Source organism: Poecilia mexicana, unplaced genomic scaffold (assembly GCF_051168715.1).
Source record: "Poecilia mexicana isolate PSO_F unplaced genomic scaffold, ASM5116871v1 scaffold_1, whole genome shotgun sequence".
In the NCBI taxonomy this organism is placed as follows: Eukaryota; Metazoa; Chordata; class Actinopteri; order Cyprinodontiformes; family Poeciliidae; genus Poecilia; species Poecilia mexicana.
The window spans coordinates 20348161-20366399 of NW_028263370.1; the positions used below are offsets into that span (position 1 = coordinate 20348161).

Here is an 18239-nt window from a genome sequence, read left to right on the forward strand (position 1 = left end):
GTAATGTAATACACAAAGATACATAACATTGTACACTTTCATAATTAATTATTATGACATATTTATGACAGATGACGATTCTTGGTTAATGTCAAGTTGTCATGTCCATCAAATAAAAGTTACCGAAAGGGTTATGCTAACAAATTAAAAACAAAAAAATAGCTGATCAGAGATACATATATAAAAATGTACATTAAAGTTCAAATGCAGGTATGAATTAAATGCGGGATTGTTTCAAAAATATTTAAATGTTTTTAATACATGGGTAAATATCTGTTTACACAACCATTCATTTTAACAGTGTAGCACATAGTCACCCATTGAATTTAGAGGGTCTGACTGACAGATAAAATAAATTCAGGATCTGCTGCTAACACAGGACTTTAATCTGAATTGAATACAAGTCAGACTTAATGGTTAAATATTGTTTAAAAATATTGTGAATATTACTTATCCATGTATTAAATACATTTAAATATTTATTGAAACAAATACACATTTAATTCACACATGCATTTGAACATTTATGTACATTTTTACATATGTATGTCTGTTCAGTTATTTTTTATTTTTGCTTGTGTTAGCATAAGCTACTATTACATTTTTGAGTTAGAGCATATTTGTTAGAATTCTGATTCCCAGCAATTAATCAACAAATTCAGCTTTGGAGATCCACAGATCTTTGATTTCAAGAAACACTCACACACTTCCACCACATTACTGTCTGTGAATATTCTTTAAATATTTTTTAAAACTCAATAAACACACAATTTTTTTTTTGCTGCAGTGTATTCTATTCAAAAAATACTCTTTTTTTCCCCAGTTAATTTTATTTCCCTTTTGCATATTAAAAAGTCTTACCTGTTCCAAAGCAGACTGAAAAAAAGTTGAAACAAGCAATGTTTCTAAGTGTGCTTAGCTGAGAACTGTGGTTTATAAAACATTGTGTAAAGGTCAATTGAATGTAGTTACTTTGTTTCTTGTAACTGCTGTGAAAACTCTAGGTTTTTATTTTGGCAGCGTTCTGTATAAAGTATCTAGGTGAACGGAACAAACAGTTCTAGGGCAGGTCAACTGCAATGAAGGAAAAGTTGAACAGCGAAGCAGAAAAACACATAAATAGCAACATAAATGTAGCTTCAGTCAATAACGGAACAAGGTAACAGTGATTGAAATTTATTTAAGTATTTTAATTCAGTAATTGTGTTGTACTCATAAAACTGACAGAAGTTCTTCTTTAGTTTCAGCAACTAGATTTGACCCACTCTGTGTGTATTTTCTTGGAATTGTTCTTTCTGGAGCTGTCGGGAATTAGTGCACAGACAAACCGTTACATAGTTTCTTTTTCTAGTTACAACTTTACAACTGACGCTGCTTCCGGTACAAAAACAGTCACAGCTCTAATTCTGTAAAACTTCTACGCCTGAACAAAAATAACTACACATAATGTTTCAAACAATAAAATTAATAAGACATATAAAATATATTAAATAAATGAGTAAAAGAGTGTTTTATTCATAACTTTAAAATTTAAATAAAATACTTCTAGGGTGCAACACATTACCCACAAAGAAAGAAAAGGTTGCCTAACAACATTTTAAGCACTTTAGCAATACGGAACAACAATATCCACAAGAACTAGGATTTAAAGTAATTTAATAAGTCAGTATTTTAACAAATATTACAATATTGCAGTGTTTGTTTGTGTCATCTTCATTAACTGTTGTCATCTTGCTTCTTATCTTCCATACTGCATGTATGTCTTACAGTACTAAAGGGCGAATAGTCCATAGAAATATTGATGGGCCCCATAAAATCTTCACCAAAGACAAGGAAATTATCCAATATACCCAGATTTGTCACACATTTCAATAACATACCATACAATTTCTGACTGGAACAACTTGTTTGAACTAACTTTTATTCTCATATAATAACTCTCTAGGGTGTTTATTCATGTCTAAATAAATGTCTAAACTCTGTCCATATAAACATAAATCTGTTCTCACCACTGACAGAATAAATTAAGACAAATCTCAATGGATTATTATCTTTTTCAGATTAAGCTGCAATATTAACTAACCCGTTAAAGTAACGAAATGATTATGAACATGAACTGCTTTCTTTTAAAGTGCTGCCATAAAAATGATACATGGATGAGGATTGACTGGAATAGTTAGGGTTGTTTTCCAAGAGTCTCTATACTCTGGTGGAGCAGATCTCGAGGACTTTAAAGGTCAGGTGTCACAACCGGTCATAAATATAGATTCTCCTGGGCTACCTCCTCTTTCTTGGGCGTTCTCCAGGTGCTCCTTCTTCTCTTTGACCATCATTAGATTCAGCTGCATCGGAATCAACTTCCTCTTCTTGAGAATGTATCTCCTGTACTCCTTCCTCCAAGACCTCATTTGGCTCAGTTAGATCTTAAGTCTAACTCAGCCTCTGCATTTAGAGTTGAATCAGCTGGTCTTACTGCAGTCCATACGTAGTAGTCTTCCTCATTGGAACTTTCCCTATCTGCAGGTTGGATATCTTCATTGTGTGGTTTCTTGTTTTTATTATTATTTTTTTTAGTTTTCTCTTTAGGATTTGAACTGTTTATATTGGGCTCTTCCACCAGGTAATAGCAGGTTGCAATGTAACACTCGTTTGCTTTCTGTTCCATGCAGTGGTTTTACGATGAATACTGGGCTGTTTGGCCACTTCGGGGCTTTGGGAACATAGATTATGTCCTCCCATTAACTATGAAGCTTTCCAGGTCCTCCTGGTGGTGTTAGGTTTCTCACCAAAACATGATCATCTGGAATCAGGGTGGAACTCCATATGTGACAATTACAGTTTCTCTGTCCTCTATTTGCACTTATTTTCATGTTTTCCTTTTTCATGTTTTCCATCGCAATTGCATTTGCTTCCAGCAGTGATTTTTTCCACTTCTCAGCATAGCTGGAATGTGATTAGTTTGCTTTTTTTATCTCCTAGGAAAGATCAGGTCAACATGCAGAGTTGCTCATGACCAGAACGATGGAAAAAAGGTGAAAATCCAGTTGTTTCATGAAGAGTGAAATTATAAGCCACGTCGTGGGGCATGTTGGTCACTCAACACAATGTGGGAGCTAGTTCAGATGGACCACATGTGGAGGTGTCACTTGATCGTATCTGGGAGTGGACCCTGGGACCTGAGCGGGCCAACCAATCCATGACTGAGATCTGCACCAGACGGAGGACCAAAGGGAACAGACGCCGGTGCAGCTGTTCCTGGGCTGCCGCCCATTTCCCCTAGACATTGCTTTAATAAATACCTCTAAAGGGCTTAAAATGGTTATTGATGTTGTGTCCTCCAAGATTCTTGTTATGGTCATCTGAGCTGTAACAGAATCCAAATAGTGTGATAAAGTCATCAAAGAGTTTCCTGACTGCAGTTTTCCCAGATTTATCTTTGGTTGCATATGCTTGTGCGTATTTAGTGAAGTGATCCATGACAATAAGTATACATTCTTCACCTCCCTTACATTTCTCCAAGTGCAATTAGTTGATGGAGATCATCTCAAATGGTGCAGGTGTTGTGATAGTCTGGATGGGTGATTTAATCACTCTGTTAGGTTTCTTCCTTCTTATACATCGGCACACGTGGGTATTATGGTGCTCACCGCAGACCCTCACAATACTTTTGGGCCTGCCAGGTCTGAGAGGCAGGCCATATTTTATCCAATAAAATATGACTTGATAAAATAAATTTCTAGTTGCTAATAACTGGTGGCTCAATCAAACTATCACACATAACATCCATCCATCTATTTTCTATACACCCTTGCCCCTAGTGGGGTCGGGAGAGGTACTGGCGAAAATTTCGGGTGAGAGGCAGGGTACACCCTGGACAGGTCACCAGTCTGTTGCAGGGCAACACAGAGACAGAAAGGACAAACAAGCATGCACACACATACTCACACCTAGGGAGAATTTAGAGAGTCCAATTAAACATAGTCATGTTTTAGACTATGGGAATAAGCTGGAGTACCTGGAGAAAACCCACACAGGAAGAACATGCAAGCTCCATGCAGAAAGACCCCAGGCCGGGAAACAAACCCAGGACCTTCTTGCTGCAAGGCAACAATGCTACCATTGTGTCAGGGCTACAAATATTTGTTGTGATCTGTGTTTTCTGTGCATTTATTTTGAGGTTTTTCTGTGTTTATTAGTCTGTTCCCCTGTGAGTCTCTGTCTTCCCTGTTGATTGATCCCAGCTGTGTCTCGTTTCTTTGATTACCCTTCCAGTGTGTTTAGTCCCACCTGTTGTCTTTGTCTTTTTTTTTTTTTATAAAAAAATTCCCCTCTCACCCTCCGTGGGTGGTCTCTTTCATCCTCTGAGCTCGGGTCCTCTACCAGAGGCCTGGGAGCTTGAGGGTTCTGCGCAGTATCTTGGCTGTGCCTAGAACTGCACATTTCTGGACTGAGATGTCTGATGTTGTTCCTGGGATCTGTTTGAGCCACTGCTCCAGTTTGGGGGTGACTGCCCCGAGGGCCCCGATGACCACAGGCACCACTGTGGTCTTCACCTTCCAGGCCTTCTCCAGTTCCTCTCTGAGGCCCTGGTATTTCTCCAGTTTCTCATGCTCCTTTTTCCTGATGTTGTGGTCACTTGGTATTGCTACATCCACCACAACGGCTTTCCTCTGTTCTTTATCCACCACCACAATGTCCGGTTGGTTCGCCATTACCATCTTGTCTGTCTGGATCTGGAAGTCCCACAGGATCTTAGCTCGGTCATTCTCCACCACCTTTGGGGGTGTTCCCCACTTTGACCTCGGGGCTTCCAGTCCATATTCGGCACAGATGTTCCTGTACACTATGCCCGCCACTTGGTTGTGTCGTTCCATGTACGCTTTCCCTGCCAGCATCTTGCACCCTGCTGTTATGTGCTGGACTGTCTCAGAGGCCTCCTTGCACAACCTACACCTTGGGTCTTGTCTGGTGTGGTAGATCTGAGCCTCTATTGCTCTGGTGTTTAGGGCCTGTTCCTGGGCGGCCAGGATGAGGGCCTCTGTGCTGTTCTTGAGTCCAGCTTTCTCCAGCCATTGGTAGGATTTCCTGATATCAGCCACTTCAGTTATTTGTCGGTGGTACATCCCATGTAGGGGCTTGTCCTCCCATGATGGTTCCTCCAGCACCTCGTCCTCTGTTCCCCATTGTCTGAGACATTCGCTGAGCACATCGTCCATTGAGGCTTTGTCCTTGATGTATTTATGGATCTTGGATGTTTCATCCTGGACAGTGGCTCTCACACTCACTAGTCCTCTGCCTCCTTCCTTACGGCTTGTGTACAGTCTCAGGGTGCTGGATTTGGGGTGGAACCCTCCATGCATGGTTAGTAGCTTCCAAGTCTTAACGTCCGTGGCCTTTATCTCTTCCATTGGCCAGCTAATTATTCCGGCAGGGTATCTGATTACTGGTAAGGCATAGCTGTTTATTGCACGGATCTTGTTCTTGCCATTGAGCTGGCTTCTCAGGACTTGCCTTATTCGTTGGAGGTATTTGGCTGTGGCTCCTTTCCTTGTGAACTCATCGAGGTTGCCATTTGCTTGTGGTATTCCCAGGTACCTGTAGCTGTGCTCTATGTCTGCTATCGTTCCCTCTGGGAGTGAGACCCCTTCTGTGCGGACGACCTTCCCTCTCTTTGTAACCATCCGGCCACACTTCTCTAGTCCGAATGACATCCCAATGTCAGTGCTGTAGATCCTGGTGGTGTGGATCAGTGAGTCGATGTCTCGCTCGCTCTTGGTGTACAGCTTGATGTCATCCATGTAGAGGAGGTGACTGATTGTGGCCCCATTCTTGAGTCGGTATCCGTAGCCAGTCTTGTTGATGATTTGGCTAAGGGGGTTGAGGCCTATGCAGAACAGCAGTGGGGACAGAGCATCTCCTTGGTATATGCCACATTTGATGGACACTTGTGCAAGTGGTTTGCAGTTGGCTTCAAGGGTGGTTTTCCACAGCCCCATCGAGTTTGCAATGAAGGCTCTTAGAGTCCTATTGATGTTGTACATCTCTAAGCATTCAATGATCCAGGTATGTGGCATTGAGTCATAGGCTTTCTTGTAATCAATCCAAGCGGTGCACAGGTTGGTGTGTCGGGTTTTGCAGTCTCGGGCGACTGTGTGGTCTACAAGGAGTTGGTGTTTGGCTCCTCTGCTATTTATGCCGATGCCCTTCTGTGCCGTGTTCATGTATTTATCCATGTGTCCGCTTATCTTAGCTGCTATAATGCCTGACATGAGCTTCCATGTTGTAGAGAGACAGGTTATCGGCCGATAGTTGGATGGGACTGAACCCTTTGAGGGATCCTTCTGGATCAGGATTGTGCGCCCTTCAGTTAGCCATTCAGGGTGAGTCCCATTCTATATATATATATATATATATATATATATATATATATATATATATATATATATATATATATATATATGTATATAAAAACATTGAACATTCTGGCTCATGAGATCTCTTCACTGTTTCAAACATGACTACATGATGAAAGATGATTCCAATTAATAAATTTCATCAGCACCTCTTGATTTTAACACTAAAACTGTAAGGAAACAATGATCAGGTTGAAAAATTGTCCCCTGGTTCTTTGCTTTCCTACATACAGAAGGTCTTGAACAAATAGTTTTGTGACACATCCTATAACGTAACTACATCTCTCTCTCTCTCTTATAGTAACACATAATTCATACAACTAATGCAAGATTTGTCAAAAATATACAAAGCCAACAACTTGTAGCAGTTTCAACATTTTTATTGTCATTAAAGGGAACACAATTTCTGGTTGTATATATTAAAGCATAGTTATTTCTTGTGATTAAACGTTACACAAAATCTTTACTTTTTTTCATTGTATGATAAATGCATATTTGGCTAGGACTTTAATGAAGTTGCGCAATTAAATATAAATTGTGAGTTTCTAACAGATTTAGTGAGTTAATTTTATGTGATGAAATGAAATGCTTTCATTCCCAAAACTCACCAATCTCCTTTCTCTAAGGGAGATGGTTTATAACGGCTGCACATTTCTCCAGTCAGATATGGCTCACATTTCAGCGTGTATTTAACCTCGACGTTTCCATGCTCTCCGTTGCATGTGAAAGTGTGAGTGCCAGGGCTCAGGTACTTCTCACAGTGAACGAGAAGGTCGTCATGTTTCGGATCTTCATCCCAAACCTCAATCTTCAGAGCCAGGTTTGTGTCAACCTTCATAAGAAAATTTTAATGGAGGATCATTAAGATGCATATTTTCTCGTTCAAAGTCAAATTATTTAGTGATATAGAAAATAAAAATGTTTTCCACACATCTCAGAAGTTGATATGCAGAGTAATGTTAGTCAAAACACAATAAGTCAAGATATGAAATACATCAGCTAGGCTGTCTGTTTACACAATATATGTGTAAAGTGGTTTCTGTTCAAATATTTTCAGATTTTTTCTGCTTTTACTTTTATTTGTACTCGACCATAAACACCATGAAATGTGCATGGTCTATTCAAGTAAAACCAAATACTTTTTCATGCAGGTGCTGACCCAGTATCCCAAAACATAAAGAGTCTGCAGCCTGGCTTGGATCTAGAAATGGAGTTGATTGTCCATTCCCCAAGTTCAGAATATGCAGTTTGTCTGCATTACATATTTTATACTTTGATTTGTCTTATTTGATTTGATTTATTTATTTTAGACGGGTTTTTAAAAATAAAAACTAAGCAATCAGTATGACAGAGAAAAGAATTGGGGAAAAAAGTTTTTACTTTGACATTGAAGGTTCATTTTGTACATTTGTTGTTTAGAAAGCCAAGTTTTTATGCTCATGATTGATTTGTAAAAGCAATAAGAGAGGGTCAGCACTTCCTGTCTCAACAACAGGTTAAGCAGAGCAGTGAGTGTGGGAGCCGCATGTCCACAGACACCCAGGTTGGTTCTGAGAACCGAAACAAGAACGAGTCGGGCCTAAAGGGAGGTGCTCTTTTCTTGTCATTGTGGCTGCTGGTTCATGTGAGCAACAAGTTCAAGGACAAATTAGTTCATAATCAATAATTTAACATCATCTAGTTGAAATTGAAACTACAATGCATTTCTGATATTAAATTATATTTGACCCAATATGAAATGTTTGCTAACAAATAGTTTTGGTGGCACCAAAGAATAGATCAGCTTTCTTTCAAGACTGATGCATGAAAACTCAATTCTCCTCACTTCTGTTAATTGAATGTCTATTTTTGCAAAAATAGATGCTGGTATTAACTCTATAAATTATTCTGCATCAGCAGAATAAATGGATCAGTTTGTCTGTTGTTGAGCTTTTTCAGCTAATCTGTGATGACGTTTACTGACCTTGCCCAAATTAAACTCAGCTTTCCACGTAGGATCATTGGACTCGATCATTTTGGTCCTGCGTTGTATGGAACCATAGAACATCTTGGCATAGCTGTGAACAAAAGAGGAGCCATATAAAAGGTGTGCTCATCAGGTTCCATAAGGTCTTTGTTTTTTACCTTTGCATCAACCCACCTTTCTGTTAGTGAAAGATCATCTCCGAATAGATCCCAGCCTTTAACAATGGTCACTGATAGAGTTCCCCATGAGGTGTGCTGAGGACAGCAGTTAGAGGCCACATTAGGAGTTCTGCCCTCACAGTGTGGCTCTTGGGGTGATTTCTTCATAGCATTGTCCTTCAAATACTGCTCAATAGCAGCTTTCATCCCTGCCTTTTGAAGCTCATTTGGCACGAGCTGATAGAGAGGTCGAAGGGAGTGCGAAACAACATCTGGATGTTCTTTCAGGCTCTTTAGCCAGTTCATGTAGCCCATGGAATCATTTTGGAAAATTGAAAACTCCCCCAACCAACCATTTCCTCCTGAAACCTCTGTGAAGTGTTGGTGGAGACCAGAGCTGAAGCCAGTGGCAAAGTCCTTGTTTTGTAGGACACTGCTGCAAGATTTCTCGACATTAGAGATTTTCATCTTCCCCAAGCCAACAGCAACACCCATAGATAAACAGGTGTGGATCTGGGTGAAAGAACAGCAAAGAGATTTTTAAAAAAAAAATAGCTGCATTACACCAGATATTTACATAAAGACCCAGACACAAGCAGAGAAGAATATGTTCATGTAGAAATTCTTGGAAATTAAAAGGGACAAAACAAAACCAAAAAAAAATCACATCTAGAAATACTTAAAGTAGGTTGTTGGAAGTGATAAACTTCATATTTTTGCAGCTTCTTGTATTTGGTAATAATATAAGTAGGGGTGAAAGTAGTTTTAAATTCTTGCCAGAATATATATATTCTGCCATACAGGGTGGAAAGTAATTAGTTACATTTATATCTATTGATGTATTTACAATTTGCCTAATTTGTACTTTAAGTTGTTTACAAAACCGGAACTTTACTTTTACTTGAATTTGTTTTGATTAAAGTTAGTCAGTTACATTTGAAGTCATATCCATTAATGAATAAAAATAAAACATAAGAAAACTCCAGAAAAAAACGACACTGATCTCTTGGCTGTCAGGGGGTGTGGTTGGTGGTGGTGAGAATGAACGCGGAGACCCAGATGAAGATGATGATGAGAAACTCACACTCCAGGATCAGGCAGCACGGCAGCAAATTAGCACATAGCTAATACCGGTAGCAACTGACATAAAAGAATGTACACTGAAACAAGCAACCTCAGGACTTCACAGTTCAACTGAGGAAAACTGACTGACAAGCGACATAGCATATGACGTTGGACGAGGATCTGACAAGGAACACAGACAACAGGTGGGACTAAATACACTGGGAGGGTAATCAAGGAATGAGACACAGCTGGGATCAATCAAGACAGGGAGGACAGGACATCACAGAGACTCACAGGGAACAGGATCAGAATAAATACAGAAAAAACCCAAAAGTAAACACAGAAAACTACGGATCACAACATTGGCTTTGTTTTTATTTAACATCTTATGGTGATGCATGGATGGGAAGACGGAGGGAAAACCCGTCAAGTGTAGTTCAAGTTAACTTCTGAGAAAAATAAAAGCCCTCACTGAATTTAATGCTTCAGTTTAAATGTAAGTATAGCCACCAGCTTTAACATAAATTGTAAACTTTAATTATATTTTCTCAAATCCATCCATCCATTTTCTTTTACACCATTGTCCCTCGGTGGGGTCGGGAGGGTTGCTGGTGCCTATCTCCAGCTATCGTTCCGGGCGAGAGGCGGGGTCACCCTGGACAGGTCGCCAGTCTGTCGCAGGGCAACATAGAGACAAACAACCATGCATACACACACTCACACCTAGGGCAATTTGGAGAGGCCAATTAACCTGATAGTCATGTTTTTGGACTGTGGGAGAAAACCGGAGTACCCGGAGAAAACCCACGCATGCACAGGGAGAACATGCAAACTCCATGCAGAAAGACCGGGGCTGGGAAACCCAGATTGAGCAAAATAACACGAAACACAACTATATAATCACTGTTTGCTTTTAATTGGGAGATTTTGTAATTAGCAGACAGACGTTATAGCGGAGAAACGTTTGAAGGCTTCTGAGAAACCTACGAGCGCCGGGAGGGGAGAGAGAGAGGGACAGGCTCCATCACACAGCACCAACAGTTCAGAAACAATAAGAAATGAGAGAAAAAACCTATTTACAAACAGATTAACTTGTGTTTCAAACTTCCTATTACTAGCTATTTTGACTCAAATTGCAGCCGTTCTCCTAGTTGTCAAGAAAAGTCGAGCTCATCCCACTTCCCGATGCTGGAGATTTTAGTTTAATAATAACAATGAATAAAGTTACCTTTAAAATTGAGTACATAGGTAACATCTAGCCCCAACAGTAGAGTCAAACTGTAATCTAATTAATCTGGTTGTATGTGTTGTTGTTGTGTCCTGCAAACTTTGCTTTAATTCTACTTTTTTCTATTTAATTATAAAACAAATCATAGGCAGAAAGAGAGTCATGAAACAGGAAGAGCAGGTTTCCTGGAGGAATTTTCCAGCCTGCATATGAATAAAAATTGTTCAGATTACTCATTTCAAAGCATTAAAGGTTTAAAGAATAAAATCTAAACATTTTGAGTAATTGGATAAAACCCAGAGTAAAATACTTACATTAATAATAATAACTTATAAGTAAGCCAATAATTAATATTGGTTTAACCAGTGGTTGATCTTGGTTTGATTATAAAAATATTTGCACTTACTCTTACACTTGTGGAAGTACTTACAGGTGAAACAAGTAACTAACTTGGTATCAAATAATTAGATTTCCATTAATGTCTGTAATAACACATTATGATTATAATAAGAATAACTAATAAGTAATGGTTATTATTAGGGATGTGCCGATCAGGTTTTTTCCTGCCGATACCGATACCGATCACCCATGAGGGCCGATACACCGATACCGATCACCGATACCGATCACATAATTATTATTTATTTATTTTTTATCATAAACACTACCGGTTACATTATGTGGAAAAAGGAACCATGAATTCACCTTAATTTAGACAAAAACTTGTTTTAATAACTTTTTCCAAGAAGAAAACTAAACAAAACAGGGTTTGTGCAAATTGTACTGCTATTGATAATACTATCTTTAACAGACTGAAAACATATGAAGGCTCTGAAGAGGCTAAATAACGCAAAGAGCCAAAATAAAACCTCTCAACATTGCCAAAAAGTTCAAGTATAAAACTTAACATTCAAAGGCAAAAACAGGATCCATACAATAAACAATCCAGAGTTACTGAATGAAAACTTCCTGATAGCATGGCGGCTAGCTGGTTACTGCTAGCTCTGATTGGCTTTTTCTGACTGAGCGGAGTAATTATGCAGATCAGGGAGGAGATCGATTATTTTTTTTAGAGATTATCTGTCTCATGTTAGGACAGCGAAAGTTTTAATATGTAGGTAAAATGTATTTTTTTAAGTTAGATGCTGCAGCTTTAAGCAGGTTCAGTGTGAGAGTCACTACCAGGTGGAGCAGAAGCGAAGCTCCGTCTGTCAAATATTACTACCTGTAGCGTAGCAGCGGTTCAACAGGAGAGCAGAACCAGCGTCTGACATCGCAGCTCGAAGACTTAAATAATTTTGCGGGTTATTTGTTTAGTTTTCTGACCGTCATGCTAATTCGGGTGAGTGTTTTTAGCAGTGCGCTGCTTTACCTGCTGTCTGATCCTCCATATGTCTTTTTTACTGCAGTGAGCCTCGATGTAGCCAAACTCCGTCAAGTATGTCATTGTTTTTATGTCGTATTAGATTCGTCGTGTTGATGCATTTTTGACGTGCTTCAATTTTCCCCACAACACGCAAACTTCCCCATTCACTCAGTGCGTTATAGTTCCACATCGCTTAGGATTTGTTGTTGTGCGTTTGCGCAGTGAAGGAAAGAGGAGACCAGCTGCACAGGCAGGCTGCGAAATGAGGTGATTGGTATCGGTAAAAGAGACAATGATCGCCGATCACCGATCATGCACTTTTTCACGAAAATCGGCCCGATTATGATCGGTGACCGATCGATCGGCACACCTCTAGTTATTATAAAATTATAAATGAATAATAAATCAGAGAAACTAAAAAGTTATAAATGTGATTTTAACATTGTAACTGTAATTAAAGATCACTGATGTTGTGTTGGAGGTAGATGGTAGGTGAAAGGTCAGGGAGAAAGAAGAACTGATAGGAGAGCGGAGGTGACCAAGGCCTTATTGCTAAACTTTAACCTTTCCTAAGAAAAGTTTGGGCAAGAGGACTGTTGAGCAACTTGGGACATTAGCACAGACATCAGGACATAATGTCTCCAAGACAGTGATGGATATGAGATCATCGGTCCAAGCAGTCAGCCAATGAGACAGGCACAGCAACAAAGCTAGCCAATGCAAATGCACCAAAAGGGTGGATAAACCCTTTATAAGGTTGGTGCAAAAGAGGAATCTTTGGTTGGATCCTTCAGGCAGTTTCGAGCCAAGATCGAGATGGACAAAGAACTCTGCAGCTGAAGAAGAGCCGGAGCCACAGAGCCGAAGACTGTTCTGCGCATGGGGACCAACCCGTTAGCCCCGCAACATGTGGCTTCAAATTGCATTTCTCTCACCAGCTGGGTTCGGGACCCCAAAGAAAAAGACCAAGGCAAAGATGAAGATAAAGACAAAGATAAAGAACAAAGGCAAAGATGAAGAACTGGTGTATTCCTTCCATGAGATCAGCTCGTCTACATTTCGATGGACCAGAAAGATCGTGAGACGAGGAGAAAGGAGCTACAGAGCTGCAAGACAAGAAGGAGAGGGCCGCTACACGCATGAGGAAGTCACCCTAACACCCGAGACCTGCCGCTCTAAGTCAGTACTCTTCCTTTACTGGGAGCCTCCTGCTGCTGCAACACCTTTTTCATCATCAGGCCTGTTCTGGGGTTCAAGATACCAAACTCCGTCCGTCTCCCTCAAAGTTTCCCCTTTTTAGTTCACAGTGTCAGAATTAGGGAAAATAGGCTAGATTATTGATTTTACTTATTTCATTATTATTTCTGCTACTGATTTAAGCTGTACTGACCCTTGCAAAATTGCCTTACTAATAAAATAATTAGCATTAAGAAAATCTAAAAGATGTTGTGGACATTCAATTAATGAGTCACCTTTGTCATGATCTGGGTTTCTGTGTGTTTATTTTTGAGTTCTTCTGTGTTCAGTCCTGTTTTCCCTGTGTAGTCCTGTTCCCTGTGAGTCTCTGTCCTCCCTGTTGATTGCTCCCCAGGTGTGTCGTATCCCCCTGATTACCCTGTGTGTATTTAGCCCCACCTGTTGTCTGTGTTCCTTGTCAGATCCTCGTCATTTGTAACTGTTTCCCTGTGCCGTCAGTTGACGTCTGTTTATGGGTCGTACGCAGTTGAACTGTGAAGTCCTGCATCGACCTAAGCTCGTTTACATGTCTGTTATCCAGTTGCTACCGGTATTAGCTGTGTGCTAACTTTCTGCCGTGCTGCCTGTTCAAGACTGTGAGCTACATTATTAAATTCATCATTCTCATTTTACCTGGGTCTACCTGCGTTTCCTCACCACCTCAACCACATCGATTATGACAACCTTAAAGTTCTTTAATGGTTGTAAAATAGCTATGAAGTTTGATTCTGGGAGGAAAAAGTGGAAAATGTTTTATAGGTTGCTTTTAGCCAAAACTAAAACACCCTTGGGACTCGCCCAAGTCACTAAAACCTACCTGGTTCAGTAACAAGTGCAAGTTGTAATAAAGAGAAAGAGCGACCGTTAACAGGTGTGCTCTGTGAAACTAGCTGACTGTGGGCTAGCTGATTGTGCCCAGCTTAAACAGAATGTCCTCTATATTCTCATCTGTAGTAATACTCAGGAGTTAGAGGCTTCTCGGACCCGTTAGATGGAGTTTGGAAGCACATCTCCCTCCTCTCAGAAGGGGAAGTAGAGAGAGAGATAAGAGGGGAGGGGGTTTTTGCCCAACAACAAAGTGGTGCCCAACGTGGGGAAACCCAGAATATTTTACGGAATACTGGGCCGTACTGGCTTACTTTCACACCTGCGCGTTAGTATCATGGAAGTATCACATAAAAATCTGCTGTTTTGTGCTTTTTATTACCTGTCTTGCATTTAATCTATTCAGGGAGGACAAACAGCTTCGTGAAGATATCAGTCGTCTCAGTCGCCCTCCAAGATTAACCTAAAACAGGTATAAAGTTCTTTAAAATGATTTCTTGCAGAAAAATGCCTGTAACTAATTCACAATGTGTATGTGTGCCAAAGTTCTCACCATTCTGAAGTAGTGTGTGCCATAGATGTTTATGAACTTTCTATACTTGTTCTTAGTGGAGGAGTTGTAGTGAGGTGGAAGGATGTCTAACCGTCTTTTGAATTTTAAGGTTAAGGGAGGTGTGTTTGATAATATAAAACTAGACACCAAGACAAAATTAGACAATTATTTCAATAACCATGACCTGTCAGAACTCAATGAAAAAAGTCTAATTTCCATTCTACCCATAATGGCTGCAGGCGACACTGTGTATGCTGAAAGTGTAGCGATCCTCTTTGCTCCTTTGTAAAGCAAACTTGTAGGCTTTGGAGCCGGTTCCTCCCGCAACTAGGCCGGCAAACACAAACTTCAAGCCAACCTGATGAAATACAGACAACACATGTAGTTTATAGGGTGTTAAGTAAGAAGCCATATTTTTGTTATCACTATGCCACTCACTTCAGTTCTAACTGAATTTGAAAATATTCTGAAATGTTCAGTTTCTTACCAACCAATCATTGGTATCTTGGGTTGTGTAAGACTCAACCAGAGAGCTGTTGGCACATTTTAAAGGACGTAATTATTATTAAACATCTACACAGTTCATTTTTCATTAGGTAATAAAGTGTTCTAGCTTAGTGAAATTGTGGATTTAACTATTGTTATTTTAATACCTAAGCCTTATTAGGCAGGTATTTATAAGCTACAGTTATATTCAATAAATTAGAAAATGCTTCCATATTGTGTTAAGCAAACTTTTCATTAAACCTGTACTTCTGTATTATGAAATATTTTTATTGGTTTGCTGTGTTATTCCAATTTTCAATGTTAGGTTTGCATTACTTGTAAGTTCAAAATCCTCATAATTAACAGAAATAAATGATTATATAGAATAAATGTAATTATTCTATATAATGTTTCATTTAGTGATAAAACTGCTGAAACAAATGGACTTTTCAATAATATTCTAATTTAGTGAATGGGTATTTATTTGCCTATTTTTTCCCTTGGTAATTTTAATCAAAATTTCTATTTTGTTAATAATTTTCCTAATTAATTATTTATAGTTATTCACAGTCCAACTGATACTCATTGTTGCAAGATGGTCCTTGATCACATGTCCCTTTCTGTGTGTGAATATGTTTGTGTGTGTGTGTGTGTGTGTGTGTGTGTGCATGTCGGTTTTAGGGTCAGAGTCAGGTTTTTATATGCACAGACTAAAGATGTTAAGTTGTCCTGCTGCAACAGACAAAGTGAAATGGACATGATGTGTGAACTATGCAACGAACCCCTCTCTCCAAACACAGAAATGGTTTGACTAGACAGAACATTTTCAACTTACAGTTTATAACCTGCTGAGAATAAAGAATTATGTGTTTTTCTTATCTCTCTTCTAGCTAGTTGCAAAGCTAAAGCTAAAGGAAATGACATGTTAGAAAACACCCTCTAAGCTAAGATTAAAGGATGTGACACAGTAGGGAACGCCCTCTTTACAGCGTAGCTAGATAGTCTAACAAATATTTGAAGGTGACTTAAAAGTGAAAGTCCATCTGCTGCTTTAAAATGCAATTAAAATCAACAAGAAATTTGTATTTCTTTTAACTCAGAAACTGGAGTTCATAAAGTTGATTTGACAACAAGAGACAAGTTGTTTAAACATTGTTTTTTAAGTTCTGTTAGCGTATTAACCTTGAACTGTGAGTTTCAACTTAATACTGGAATTTAAACCAAATGATCATTTCACAATATGCAAGAAAAGATCACAATAAATTCTGCTCAAAACCTTTTAGCAGAGAATAACAACTTTTTAAAATGAACATTTGCCTTAATAATACGTCAGAGTCAGATCAATGTAACACACGTCCATCTCAGGATACAAAAATATGCCTCTAAGCATTCTGGGAAATAGTTCCCATTCCTGTGTTTTATTTTCTTTTAGTGTTTTTAGTGCTAATTTATAAACTTTGTTTTATTCAACTCTTTTAGGTTTGACAAAATAAATAAAATTCTAACAGACTTATGACTTACTGCTGTAAGTTTATCTTTCACAAACTCACACATTTACGTTAAAAATCTATAACAAAACGTATACAATTTTAGATTAAAAAAAAATAAAATAAACTAGACTTGTTTTAAATGTAGAAGTTAGTGGACACAACTAAATGTGGCCCAAATGTTTTACAGTATATTAGGCTGACCTGCTCTGCAGAACAGGGTCAGTGCTCTGCAGGAAAAGAGAAGTAAATACACAACCTCAGACTCCCTCCATAGCTTTGATATCTTTAAGCTGACAGACTAGACGTGTTTGGGATTTTGTCTTACAACTTAACTCTGCTTCAAACTTTACCAACATTTTTTTGCTTTGGTCTTCATGAAGATGTTTGTAACCTTAACTGTGAACTTAACTGAGAATAAACGTAAATTTTATTGATTGTTTAAAAATTATACATTATTTAGGTGACCTTTGAAGTCAACTGGTTGCACTTGAATATATTAATAATTATCAGAATATCAGTATAAATGCACACCACATTTTTCATATTTAGCTTCCACTTCAGAATTATCCACTGTGTTGGTCTACCACATAAAGTTCCAATAAACATACACAGCTGATTGGAACATGTAATTGTAACATGTAAAAAAAAATTCAGTAATTCTTAGTTTAATTGTATGATTCAACTTTTACAGTGTTCACAATCCGGTTTAAATACTTTACCTGAGAGAGGTGTGAAGTTTGCTGTGGATGTCAGACCTGCATTGACTGACGTAACTCCAGTCCACAACAGAAGATGGAAGCTTAAAATGAAGAAAAATCACGTTATTGTTAATCCCTCAAGTCAGATGTGCAGCTGTTAATTTATGCATTTTAATTACTTTTTGGAGGACATGGTTTTGAAGAGGGTTGCTGCAGAGTTTACAGGTTTTGCTGGTGCTCAGGTAAGTCTTCACATCAATCACATCAGCTCTTTTCCTCTCCAGTGTGACTATATCAAAACTTTCCCCCACCAAGTTGGATCCTGGTGCAAAAGGAGCAGCATCACACTCTGTTTGGGTCCCGATCCGACAGGACAGAACAGAGGAGTGAACAAGGAGAACGCTTAGGAGAAGAAGAGCTGAAGTTGAATGAGGGAGCATCGCTGTAGTCAGAAGCAAAATGATAGAGAAAAAAAGGAATTAAACTGGTGGTATGTTGGTGCGGATTCACCTTTAAGGTGAGTGGTGGGCGGCACCAACGTACCCTTTAAAGCCAGGTGTGTGGGGTGCGCACACACGTACAATTGTTTTGAGCTGTGGAGATGGCGTTGTGTGAGCTTGTGTGATCCTGTCTTTCCTCAAGCATCAAGTAATGGTCTTCAGGTTACTTTTGTAATTTTCCTTCTGTTGGATTTTAGATTAGTTTGTGGTGATTGTGCTTCCTTTGGGTTCAGGATTGTAGTTGTGCTGGTGCTC

General features: G+C 39.0%; 1 protein-coding gene across 1 annotated transcript; it reads right to left on the reverse strand.

Annotated features, from left to right (window-relative positions):
* Positions 1–7017: 7017 nt before the first annotated feature.
* LOC106903957 (perforin-1-like) lies at positions 7018–17924 on the reverse strand. Its single transcript, XM_088007673.1, has 9 exons — positions 17664–17924; positions 17506–17585; positions 15298–15343; positions 15035–15168; positions 14811–14949; positions 14640–14720; positions 8554–9050; positions 8377–8470; positions 7018–7245 (listed from the first exon to the last, which is right to left on the reverse strand). Exons 1-9 carry the CDS (start codon positions 17922–17924, stop codon positions 7018–7020), a joined length of 1560 nt encoding a protein of 519 aa, XP_087863799.1.
* Positions 17925–18239: the final 315 nt, after the last annotated feature.

Excerpts from the sequence above, each read along its gene's own strand:
- LOC106903957 (XM_088007673.1), bottom strand. The coding sequence starts at position 17,924 with ATGCTCCCTCATTCAACTTCAGCTCTTCTTCTCCTAAGCGTTCTCCTT. Across the intron at positions 15,344-17,505 it reads AAACTTCACACCTCTCTCAG|CTCTCTGGTTGAGTCTTACA; the intron begins GTAAAGTATTTA and ends ATGTGCCAACAG. Across the intron at positions 9,051-14,639 it reads ATAGATTAAATGCAAGACAG|ATCCACACCTGTTTATCTAT; the intron begins GTAATAAAAAGC and ends TCTTTCACCCAG.